Here is a 12,634-nt window from a genome sequence, read left to right on the forward strand (position 1 = left end):
TGATATTAACACACTTGCTTAGGATGATTTTAATGGGTAAAAGAACTATTGTAATATTTAAAGCCACTAAACTTTAAAACTTTTGCATCTTTTATACAGTCAATTGTTATTTTTTAAGTAGTTCTAAAAATCTTAGAAATTATGTATGCTTTTTATGTTACAAGATTGTATTTTCCTGGAATGGCACAGAGTAACCAAAATAGTGGTCCTGATTGTTGAATAAGATAATTTTTTTACCAGTTGATTTATGCATCATCGTTACTACACAGTCAATTTTGTAATGTTTATTTAAATCCTTTATGACCGAAAAATGGTCCTATAAGACCTGTGACATATCTGGTACATCATCGGTTCGAATCACCATAATGAATGCAGTTGTTGGGGCACCATTGTTGCTAACTGCTCCATGACCAATGCTATCAGTCTACAGCCGATTCCAAAAATGTAGTGCACGTGATCACTTCATTTTTATGTTTCTTTACTTTGTTTTTCTTGGCAGTAAAGGGTTATTTTTTATTTAGTATCTGGAGAATTAGGGTTAGGTTTACGGTGCTAATTGAGAAAAAGGGACATTACAGTTAAAGAAAGACAAAGCAAAAATACCAACATTCTTCTGGTCCTGTAGTGTAGAAAAGCCCTGAATTTTAAGGGGTTTAATCTGTTAAATGTACATGTCATAATCTGATATCTTCCTTTCTTGGATTATATCAACATTACAGGTTTGTTTATTTTGTGTTTATTCACGTGTCTTAGTGAAATGAAGGTTGAAGAGCTGGGAAGTCAATTAAGCGATGCTACGCATGAAGAAACTTTATTAGAAACATTTACGTGTAAGCTTAATTTCCTCCTTGAGAGTGTCCAGTGTTCAAAGTTACTAAGGTAAATTTCCCTTTGCACTGAATATATGAAGATCTCCCACACTGTCATTATATAAATAAGCCTATCCCTAGAGGTCAATGAAAGGGGAAATAATGTCTTTGAATTTAAAATAACACATGTAATTCAAGTAATTTTGCTAAATTATATTGCTGTTGTTTCCAGTTATTAATGTACTTCTTAAAAATATACTTCCCTATAAACTTTCATAGTACATATGTCACCAGGTGATATGCAAAATAGGTAAGCATCTTTTTATTGATTATAATACTTGTGATAATATTAAATTTCTACAACACTAATTTAAGATATGTTTCAAGATTAATTTATGTATTGGCTGAATTTTAATTTACCACTATTAAATATACTTACAGAGCATTATACATTTGTATTATACCTCCCAATATTTAGGCACTGTGCCACTTTGCCATTGAGCTCAACCACTGCAGCACTTTTGCAGGCAGTGGAGATAATAAGCTGACTGGGAAGATCCGCTGATCCACCTAACCTGACCAAAAATAACTACCCTCTTTCTCACTATCTACCTCCCCTCCTTCTCACTATCTGCTCCCTCTTCCTCCTTTCTCACTATCTATCCCCTCTCTCTCTCCCTTCTCACTATCTACTCTCTCCCCCCTTTGTAGTTCACTTACCTTCCAGAAGTCCTCTGCCTCCAGTCTCTGCCACAGCAATCCGGGACATGTGGTCACACTAACGACAACCTGGGCTGGCGCGAGGCCCCCCAGCTGGTCGAGGGCCCAGGGCTGCAGCCCCGCCAGCCCATGCCTTAATCCAGCCCTGGAGAGAATGTGTACCCATGAATTGCAGATGAAAAATGTTGAACTTTTCGCTTTGTTTTCATCCGATTCATGGGAAGTCTGGCCTCTTTTCAGGGCTTTGTACGAATCACCGAATTTACCAAAATTCAGTAAATTTGTAATTTGTACAAATCTGAATGCACAAGTCTAACAGTGACTAAGAGACTATCTAATGTAAGACAGAAAAGGGAAAGCAAAGCAGAGATAAAATGTCTTTTAAATCCAATGTTTTCTGTAATCACCAGCCATCCTACTGGCATATAGTGGACATGAGAAACCACTGAAAACTATACAAGATGCTTATGTAAAACATGCAGGGAGTTGAAGTGAGTCTTTAAACATTTTTTGGATTTAATTAAAAAAACTATATATAAACATCTAACCTTCAAAAAATTAAAAAGGCTAAAAATTACAAGAAAAAGTATAGAACTAGTACACGGTTTCTCAAAGGTACGAAAACTTAATACAGCTGTACTTTTATCACAGATTAGTACCCAGCATCTTGTTATGTTAAGTGTTCCATCTCACGGTAATGTATGGTTTGCTAATTTAAATAAATACAGCACTTCAAGTTTTCTTCCATCTGGACTTTTGTTATTTCAGAGAGCATCATTTTAATTTTTTTTTCTTCTGGTTCTGCTGTGATATCCCAGCGCAAATTCTAAAGGCATTTTTCATAAATGCTCATTAGTCCTATTGTTTGTCCACATACTTCAGTTAGTCCATACTGATTTTGTACATTAACATTTGAAATAAATTTAAAGCCAAAATACATTAAAAATATATCCAGAACTTCAATAAATCATGTTTGCCTGATCTTTTCAGTTTAACGTCTATTATTCAGAGTTAAGTAATTTTTTATGCAAATTACATACAAAAGCTTATTTGCATTTCCCTTCACTGCTGCAAGCAAAGCTCATTAAAATCAATGCAAAGTTACTCTTTCAAAATACAAAAGGGAATGGTGATAATCAGTTTTTTTAAGTTTTAAGTAAAGGTAGTTTAAATTGTCTAAAAGGAAGTCAGGCCCTAGTAGAAGTCACATTACTGTATGAACCATGAAAATGTTTTGTTTTATTTCCTGGCCACAAAAAAAAGGCTCAATCTTGTCTTGGATCAACATGGCTATATCCATTTCCCTTATACATGACAGTTAAGCATTTGGAGATCTTTGGGCAGGACAGTCCTGATTTTTCCACTCAATACCCACCGAGTTCTTCATCTGTCCAAGTGTTTGGGACGGAGATAGAGCTTAGTTGGTTTTGGGACACATAATTCCCTTTTTTTATAATAAACTATTTTATTCTTTTTGGAGTATTTCCCTTTTTTATTGTGTCACAGACTGCACATGTGCAGAATTGTGTGTCCCAATTCACCAGGGGTAGAAGTTGGGAACTATGGGAAAAGGATCATAGTTGTTACGAGTTTCAGAATAGCTTTGTTAAAATATACATGGCCCAAAAATGTTAAAACATGTCTGAAACATCACATATTTTGTCTTAGGATATAATTTTAAAATGATTCTGGGCTCAATAATTACTTAGATATATGACTTTTACTTGGCAGAACTATTACAATGCCTAATATACTGTGTTTACCTTTCCAATTGTACTGCTTGGAAGACATCCTGTCGTACCACTGCCTGTCTGGCTATCCAGCTAGCTATGTACAGAAAAAAGACTGAACACGCACTTCCCGATTCTGAAGAATGTGGATCTCACTTGAAAGTCAATAATGAGTACTAAAACCAATGTTATTCAACTAAACTTTAATGACTACTTTTTTATATAATACATTTAAAGGGGCAGTCCAACCATTATATGCACTTTATTATATATCATAGCTGAAATGTTTAAATTTCCCTTTTTTTGCAAATGCATGAGGGAAATTCTTCAGAATTGCCACAATTGCATTTGCCCCTTTGTCCTCCTCTCTGTTATTTTCTGTGTATTAGATGTGTTCGGCTGAACATATCTTCTTGCACATTAAATACTTACCATCAGTCAGCTACGGCACTCACTAAACGCTGCAAAGCGAGGGTCTATTACTCTATTCAGACCCCTGTCCACATGTGTTGAAAGTGCTCTCTTTCCTGCTGCTGATGGCAAATCTACGGAATTCTGCTCCCGTTAACCCCTGCGTTGCTGCGTAAATAACAGGAGCGGAAATCCGTAGGTTCGCCGTCAGGAGTTAAAGACCTTTAACTCTTGGAGCGGGGACAGGCCAAGTTCCCCATCAGGAGTTAAAGGGCCGTGCAAGCGACTTTATTGGTCACCTGCAGGGGCCTCCTCTGGCACCAACCAATTGGTTGTCGGCGACCAATAGAGTTGCTTGTACAGACCTTTAAAATCCTGGCTCCAAAGCTGCTGCGTAGTGCGTAGTGTGTTCACCCCGTATTAACCCCTTCAAAAAAAAAAACGAAGAAAAAAACAAACACGAAGAATGTACACGAATATTCGCTCGAACCGAACACAGGAACGGGTGAATATTTGTGGAATATGTAGATTTCCAGTTCCTTAATTATTATGTTTTTTGTCATTTTGAAAATGACTATGTATACGATTGATGTTTTATGAACAACATACATGCAAATCATAAAAGCAAAAACCATTATTATAGTTTTTTTTCTTTTCATAATTCACTTGAATATTATTGAGTCCTAAAAGTTTTTGTTTCAGTGCTTATGTATAAATAAGACAATTAATCTTAAGCGTGTGGTTAAGATCTGGAATACACAATGTAATTCTACGTTTTTCTTTTGCATACCAGAAAAGAAAACATATAAAAGAAGTGTTCCAATGAATGGGCATTCCATCAGGGAACACAGAGGAGCGTAAAAAACATTATTGGTAAAGTAAAAGCAAGATTTCCATAATTTGAGAATAAAGGGAAAGCTGAATCATGTTAACAGAAAATATTTACACCAGCTGAAAATATAGCTGGGTCCTGCAAAGCAAATAACATTATTTTAACAACTCTCCTGAAAGCTCTTAGTTGTTTTTATTACATAAGTTATATAGTTGACATGTGGAAAATAAACTTATGCAATGATATGATAATAAAACTATGCAGTTATTTACCCTTTTTTTGAAGCAATTCTTTGGAAAACTTTTCTTACCCTTGGCCACCTTATAACCAATAATCAGTCAATAGAAAGTAGAACTTTTTAGATGGAGTCAGATAGAATCTATTGGGTAGATATGAACTAAAAATGTTATTACAAGGCTACTGGAACCCATAGAGAAAACAGACACTCATGGAGCATCTGCTGATTTTAAAGAGGAACTGCATTCATTACAGAATGGGGTTACTTAGTTTAAGCCTCAGAAAAGCCATATCCCAGAGCTCAGCATCAGTGGTGTGTGTGTGTGTGTGGGGGGGTGATTCTGAAACGCACTGGGTGCCACTCACTGCGAAACCAAGCTCTGTTCCTACCCCCCTGGCTGAGATCATGTGACCATGTGGGTTACATGAGGCTTCTCGCACACTGTGCCAGCAGTGTGTGTGAGCATGGATGTGTATGTATGAGCATGTATGTGTAAGTGTGAGCATGTTTGTGTAAGCGTGTGTGTGTGACCATGGATATGTATAAGAGCGTGTTAGTGAGTATGTGTGCATGCATTTTGGGTTGAATATGTAAGTATGTGCAAATGTGTGTGTAAAATGTGTTCCACTATGTATGTAAATTACTGGGTGAGAGGCAAGGGAAATCAAAATAATGAGTAGCCATAGGGAGAAATGAAATAAATAATGAAATAACAGAGATTTGAGGACAAGGGGGAAGGAAAAAGAAATTGAAGAGAGTTTGAGATAAAGAGGAAGGGAAAATAAGGAGGAAAATAAGAAGTAGAAGGGATAATGAGAAGGGAAGGGATACTGAGAAGTGGAGAAGGAGAAATGGGAGATGTAAAGTGAAAGATGAAATTAGAAGGAGGAGATATAATGAGAAAGGGTTCAAAGGAGAGGATGATAGATAAAAGAGAGGGGGAGAGAGGGGGAGAGAGAAAAAAAGGGGGATATACTAAAAGGGGAGAGATAGAAAAAAATCTGAGGTAAAGAGAAAAAGAGTGATTAAGAGAAAGGGATGAAACGAGACAAAGAGAAAAAGGAGAGAGAAAAAGTTGATGACAGATAAAGAGAAAGGTGGAATGATAAAGAGAACAAAGATAGATAAAAAGGTAATAAATAAAGATAAAGGGGAGGACAGGTAATGAGAAGGGGAGCGAAGAGAATGAGGAGAGATAAGGAAAAAGAGAGTGATAAAAAAATCGGAATAACAGGGAGAAAATGTAGAAATTAAGAAAACTAAAGAGCAAAGAGAGAGGTGAAATAAAGAAAAATGGAAGAGATAACGAGAAAGGGCAGGATCAAGAGGAAACCTGAGACTCTGAGAGTCACTGTGGGGGCAATCTGGGTGAGCCCTATGGATGCAATCCTGGCTAATTTTGTGTGTGCAACCTGGGTGCTGGGGCAAATCTTGTGGGTGCAATCCGAGTGCTGGGGCAAGTCCTTTTGTACATATTGTAATATGGTTCCATATTTCACAGAGGTTGCTGGAAATTTAGAAATCAGAATTTTGTTAATTTAGAAATGTTTTGCAAATATTTGCAGATAGTTCAGATATTTTTCAGATAGTTCTTCTGGCCCTAATGAGGATTTTTGTACACTTGTACACTTGTGTACATATCTATGTACTTTTGTACACTTGTGTACATATCTATGCTGTAAAAAATTAATACAACCAAGCAATATGCATTGCATCTTTGGTTTAAGGGATAGATTATCATTATTAACCCCTTAAGGACAATGGGCGGTCCCTAAACCCATTGAAAACCATGCATTTTGAGCCCGTACATGTACGGGCTTTGTCATTAAGGGGTTAAGTAAAAACAAATATGAAGATAAATAAATATGAAGATAGAAAAGATTATACTATTGAAACCAGAAAATGATGACAATAAAAATATAACAGTTTCTATACTGTTGGGGTAAATACAAAGTATGTATATCTGTAATTAATATGTGCTTGATTAAGTTTATGTGTGTATATGTTACTGTGAAAGACCGAAATTGGTGAATGTCGACTTTCACCGGTGAATGTCAACACATACCAAATACGTTGGTGAAAGATCGAATATTTCATTTCATGATATGATATTCGGACACTCACCGGTGAATGTCGACAATCACAGATATGCTCTGGTGGAGGTCGAAAAGAGTACATTCGGACCCTCACCGGTGTATGTCGGAGACAAATAGGCGACTGGCTGTCTCCCGCTGCTGTCAGTCCGTATGCCAAATCCTTTGCTCTGCTGTCAGTCCGTATGCAACTCCCGCCAAATCCTTTGCTCTGCTGTCATTCCGTATGCCAAATCGTTTGTTCTGCTGTCAGTCCGTATGCAACTCCCGCCAAATCGTTTGTTCTGCTGTCAGTCCGTATGCCAAATCCTTTGTTCTGCTGTCAGTCCGTATGCAACGTTTGATGGTGCGAGTAACGTTTTCTACATTTTTTACGACACCCTTATTTATAATCAATGGATACCGCAGTGAATCGTGATCTTTTTCTTGAAAAGTTAAATGCATTAATTGCGGAAAAACGAGAAGACAATTGTTTTTATTTTTCTCAAGAAAAGTACTCTAAAATACTTTCTGAAGTGGTTTCTGCTAAAACTAAGTGCAATACACCTTTGGATTACAGACGATTAAAACGTTTTGATGTTTTAAAAATTAATGATGAAGAGAAGTTAATTGTACCATTAAAACAAGGAGACACGAATATCCAGTATTATGTTACCAATGAGGAATTGTTCAGTATACTATATGAAACTCACACCAGAATAGGCCACGGAGGAAGAACACGTATGCTGAAAGAATTGCAAGTTAAATACAAAAATATTACGTATGAAGTTGTCATGTTGTATTTAAATTTATGCAAACAGTGTCAAATGAAACACAGTGCACCTAAGAAAGGTATTGTTGTGAAACCAATGGTCAGTTCTGAGTTAAACTCAAGATGTCAAGTTGATCTGATAGATCTAATTCAGTAATCAAGTCACAACATTCACATAGTCGCTTGGTGTATGTCCAGTAATCCAGTATGTCCAGTATGTCCAGTATGTCCAGTATGTCCAGTATGTCCAGTAATCAAGTCACAACATTCACATAGTCGCTTGGTGTATGTCCAAAATAATTGCTAAATACCCTTATTTCTTACTTACACCGGCCAATGTCGACATTCACCAAGTACTAATGGTGAATGTCGGAGATTTCTATTTTCTTCTCCGTATTTCAGCGGCGATAAAATATCACAAGGGTGATAATAAAAGGATTCAATTATGTGATTAGAAACTTATTTATTGCAACAACTGAAACAATTATGACATTTTGAATTACACAGAAGTCCCTTGCTTTTGCAACTACATTAACTTATTTATTGCAACAACTGAAACTATTATGACATCTTGAATTACACAGAAGTCCCTTGCTTTTGCAACTACATTAACTTATTTATTGCAACAACTGAAACTATTATGACATTTTGAATTACACAGAAGTCCCTTGCTTTTGCAACTGCATTTATTTGTGGAACACTTCCTTTTGCAATGACAGCGTGTATAGCCTTGCCCGCCGCTTCTCGAATTAGCTGCAGCTGCTTCTCTCAGCGAAATTTCTTGAGCCGAAATCTCATTTATGGAAAGTAACTTTTCTTTACAAATTACGAACTGGTTACGTGTGTAAAGCTGCTTGAGGGTACCATTTTTATTTGCCAGTTTATAGAAGTCGGAGTCTTCTATCCCAACAACAACCGCTAACACATTTCGGCTATCTGTACGACCACGGTCGACATCAGGCACTTGTATTCGTACACTATCGCCAATTTGAGCAGGAGGAAATTGTTTTTGTGAGGTGCGTAACATTTTGTTTGCTTGCAGTACAAGATTCTCTTTCGCGGCCGCTCTTTTTCTTGAAATTAACTCGTGTTTTCCAGTTAGAGCTTGATGTGGAAACGTAGTAGAATGCAGGTCCTCTTCAATATTTTTCCTTGAAATATGGTTTTCCGAAAGACCACCGCACAAATTTTTTTCAGAAGTATCAACAGTTTCTTCATGCTGTTTTTCGGTTTCACAAGTATTGGCAATTTCTTTGAGTTGTTCTTCGGTTTCAATATTTGCGATTAGTTCGCTAGGCAAAAAAGACGATGCTATGCCTCTTTTAGCCTTAACGCCAAACATGGCTTCATAAGGACTTTGGCGTATTCCTTCGTGGTATGTAGTGTTCTTGGCAAATTGTACAAAGGGTAAACCATCTGACCATTTATTTGTATCGTTATCGTTCATCCATGCGGATAGCATATTCTGTATATCTTGATTGGCCCTTTCAACTGAGCCTTGTGTTTGACTGTGACGAGGCTTTCCATGGACTATCTTAACATCTTTCCACATAGCGCATAGTTCGGATATGACTTGATTACTGAATTCTCTACCATTATCTGATTGCAATATTGCTGGAGCACCAAATGTTAAAAATATTGAAAGAACGTGATGCGCTACTTCTTCAGCTCTCTTAGTTTTCAAAGGTCGTAGCTGGACAAACTTAGTTAAATGATCTTGGTAAACCATTATGAATTTATATTCGCCATCGCTGTTTGACTGTAGATCTATCAGATCAACTTGACATCTTGAGTTTAACTCAGAACTGACCATTGGTTTCACAACAATACCTTTCTTAGGTGCACTGTGTTTCATTTGACACTGTTTGCATAAATTTAAATACAACATGACAACTTCATACGTAATATTTTTGTATTTAACTTGCAATTCTTTCAGCATACGTGTTCTTCCTCCGTGGCCTATTCTGGTGTGAGTTTCATATAGTATACTGAACAATTCCTCATTGGTAACATAATACTGGATATTCGTGTCTCCTTGTTTTAATGGTACAATTAACTTCTCTTCATCATTAATTTTTAAAACATCAAAACGTTTTAATCGTCTGTAATCCAAAGGTGTATTGCACTTAGTTTTAGCAGAAACCACTTCAGAAAGTATTTTAGAGTACTTTTCTTGAGAAAAATAAAAACAATTGTCTTCTCGTTTTTCCGCAATTAATGCATTTAACTTTTCAAGAAAAAGATCACGATTCACTGCGGTATCCATTGATTATAAATAAGGGTGTCGTAAAAAATGTAGAAAACGTTACTCGCACCATCAAACGTTGCATACGGACTGACAGCAGAACAAAGGATTTGGCATACGGACTGACAGCAGAACAAACGATTTGGCGGGAGTTGCATACGGACTGACAGCAGAACAAACGATTTGGCATACGGAATGACAGCAGAGCAAAGGATTTGGCGGGAGTTGCATACGGACTGACAGCAGAGCAAAGGATTTGGCATACGGACTGACAGCAGCGGGAGACAGCCAGTCGCCTATTTGTCTCCGACATACACCGGTGAGGGTCCGAATGTACTCTTTTCGACCTCCACCAGAGCATATCTGTGATTGTCGACATTCACCGGTGAGTGTCCGAATATCATATCATGAAATGAAATATTCGATCTTTCACCAACGTATTTGGTATGTGTTGACATTCACCGGTGAAAGTCGACATTCACCAATTTCGGTCTTTCACAGTAACATATATATGTATGTATGATAGCTGCAAGCTACTTAGGGGGGAAGTAACAGGAAAGACAGCTGTAAGAAGATGTCACACCTATACGCTATGTAGAGAAGGAAGGAAATGCATCACCTGGAGATAGGCATGGGAAACATAGCAAGTCAATAACATCACACGGTGGGGTCTTGGGAACACAGGACAGGGACCTCATTTACACATCAATAGAGAAATCCCTTTAAAAGACATTGTAGAAACACACAAAAAGAGACTGGATTGGAGAGTCTCACCCTTGGCACATCACCCACACAGCATACACACTTAGCAGCAGATATTAGATAGATGGGATGTTTGTGAGTGGTATGAATGATTGTCATCTGTATATCACTGTAACTCTGGTTTTGTCTTTGCTGTAACATTAATCTGGGTAGATTCTAATTAAAGCTCTCTCTCTGGTAAGAACCTTGGGTTGGCTGTTTTATTGTAATATCGGGTAGAAAACCTTAGTAGAACTAGACATATATATTATCTGGAAAAGGGGATACGGTTATATGTTAGTTCTTGGAGGAGGTAACAAGGGGTATTACATTTATCATTAATACACAACGCAGAGCAGATTATTCTCCACGCATATCAATTGGTGGTATTGGTTTGAGAGAGGAGAAGTATATACAACATATACCACTTACTGAAAAAATGGAGCTCACACATCCTAACAATCATTCATGAATGGAGGAGACTATCATTATTCAACAATTCGCGAAAAATGTTTGCATATATAATTAATACTAGTTCCCTCCTGCTATCTGTAATCCTGAGAGGTAGCCCTTTCTATGCATTTGGGGCTAACGTTTTGGCTCTAGTTGAAGTTGCTTAGGGATCTGGTTCGCTTACTTTCTTTTTGACTTAAAGCTTGTACGTCTCTACTGACATATATATTTAAAATAAGAAAATATAGTATCAATTTCTCTACAATCTGCAGTCTGCGTGTGGGTTTTCTTTTTACCCTCACAATTACATTTTTAGCGATTTAGATTTTTTAGTGATTTAATTTAGTGAAATTGCTAATTACTGTTTTGTTATGACATTACACAAATTGAGTGTTATTATCATTGTGTGTTTTGCCCTAAAATGTTTTACTTATTTTAAATTATGCGTTAAGTTGCCAAAGCATCTGGCCATAGTCAAGTATTTCGTGAAGTATACGTGTCGAATTTTATATTAATCTATGGTTTATTTTAAATCATGTATATAAATACTCAATCAGTATAGAAGAATTAATATTTAGTATTGTTATGAATTTTATGTGTCTGAGAGACAGCCTTATCGGTTTTAAGTGACTTCTAGAGACCTGCTATCTGTTCCGGGCAGCTGGGAGCTCAATGCTGCGGGGTCACACAGCACAGAATAACTCTGCCTACTTTAGGCTACGCACCTTTGTCCTAGAGCAAAAGTTTTTAACTATGCAGTATTGCATACTCCCAAATATTTCAGGCGTCCAATCTGGGAGACCTGTGTTGGCAGGGTGGGGGGAGGGTAGAGAAGTAGCCTAGCTGGTCATCTTTCCTAATAGCTTAATGCTAAATTTATAGATGTATGAAAAGTCTATTTTGGCTAGTGCTATGGCTTTTCCCCTCTTCCTTGCCGGCTTCTTTAAAGTCAAAGTGCTGGATGTCACTGACACACTCAGTGTAATACTGTTTGGGGGGAAAAGATGCCACTGGCGGCCTGTTTGAGCCTGAAAATGGCACTGGCAATCTGTTTGGGGCATAACATGGCACTGGCAAGCTGTTTGGGGCTAAGAATGGCACTGGTAAGTTTAGAGGACAAAAAAGGGAGTATGGGAAATGAGTGACATGTTAAATGGTGAAAGGCCCAAGAATGTGGTGTAGTCGCCATAGAAAATGGGTGTAGTTAGAGGGGTTATGTTTGTTAAGGGGAGGCGTTAGCAATATAGCCACATCCACCTGGGGGCACAAAAAAATCCCCCCTAAGCATCAGAGATCCTAGGCTCTGTATTTCTGAGAGATGTGGAGAGCTGATATAATATGTCAGCTATGTGCTTTCCTTAGAACAGGAGAGACAATGAGCAGAACGGTTATGGCGCAAGGGGCTCACCTAAGTGTATGAGCTGGAGTGGGGGCCAATATAGAAATGATTTTATGACATAATAATACATTTAATGATTTACATTTTGTTTTAATAGAAAAAATATATTCATGTAAAACTCACAAGGTATTTCAAATATTTTTTGCAGGCAATGAATACAATTTGCATCCTCACTTGGTGATTAATACAAACATAAGATTACATGATAACAG

The 12,634-nt window shown here is 37.3% G+C and overlaps 1 protein-coding gene across 1 annotated transcript; it reads right to left on the reverse strand.

The window, feature by feature from the left end:
- Positions 1–513: 513 nt before the first annotated feature.
- LOC128497695 (KRAB-A domain-containing protein 2-like) lies at positions 514–9,620 on the reverse strand. The gene is made up of 3 exons (XM_053467856.1): positions 8,425–9,620; positions 1,530–1,771; positions 514–552 (listed from the first exon to the last, which is right to left on the reverse strand). The coding sequence occupies exons 1-3, from the start codon at positions 9,521–9,523 to the stop codon at positions 514–516; spliced, it is 1,380 nt and encodes a 459-aa protein (XP_053323831.1). The 5' UTR covers positions 9,524–9,620.
- Between the last annotated feature and the right edge of the window lie 3,014 nt (positions 9,621–12,634).

This window comes from Spea bombifrons, chromosome 5 (genome assembly GCF_027358695.1).
Source record: "Spea bombifrons isolate aSpeBom1 chromosome 5, aSpeBom1.2.pri, whole genome shotgun sequence".
NCBI lineage: Eukaryota > Metazoa > Chordata > Amphibia > Anura > Pelobatidae > Spea > Spea bombifrons.

Excerpts from the sequence above, each read along its gene's own strand:
- LOC128497695 (XM_053467856.1), bottom strand. The coding sequence starts at position 9,523 with ATGCTGAAAGAATTGCAAGTTAAATACAAAAATATTACGTATGAAGTT. Across the intron at positions 1,772-8,424 it reads CCTCAAGCAGCTTTACACAC|CCCTGAAAAGAGGCCAGACT; the intron begins GTAACCAGTTCG and ends ATTCGTACAAAG. Across the intron at positions 553-1,529 it reads AGGCAGAGGACTTCTGGAAG|CACCGTAAACCTAACCCTAA; the intron begins GTAAGTGAACTA and ends TTTCTCAATTAG.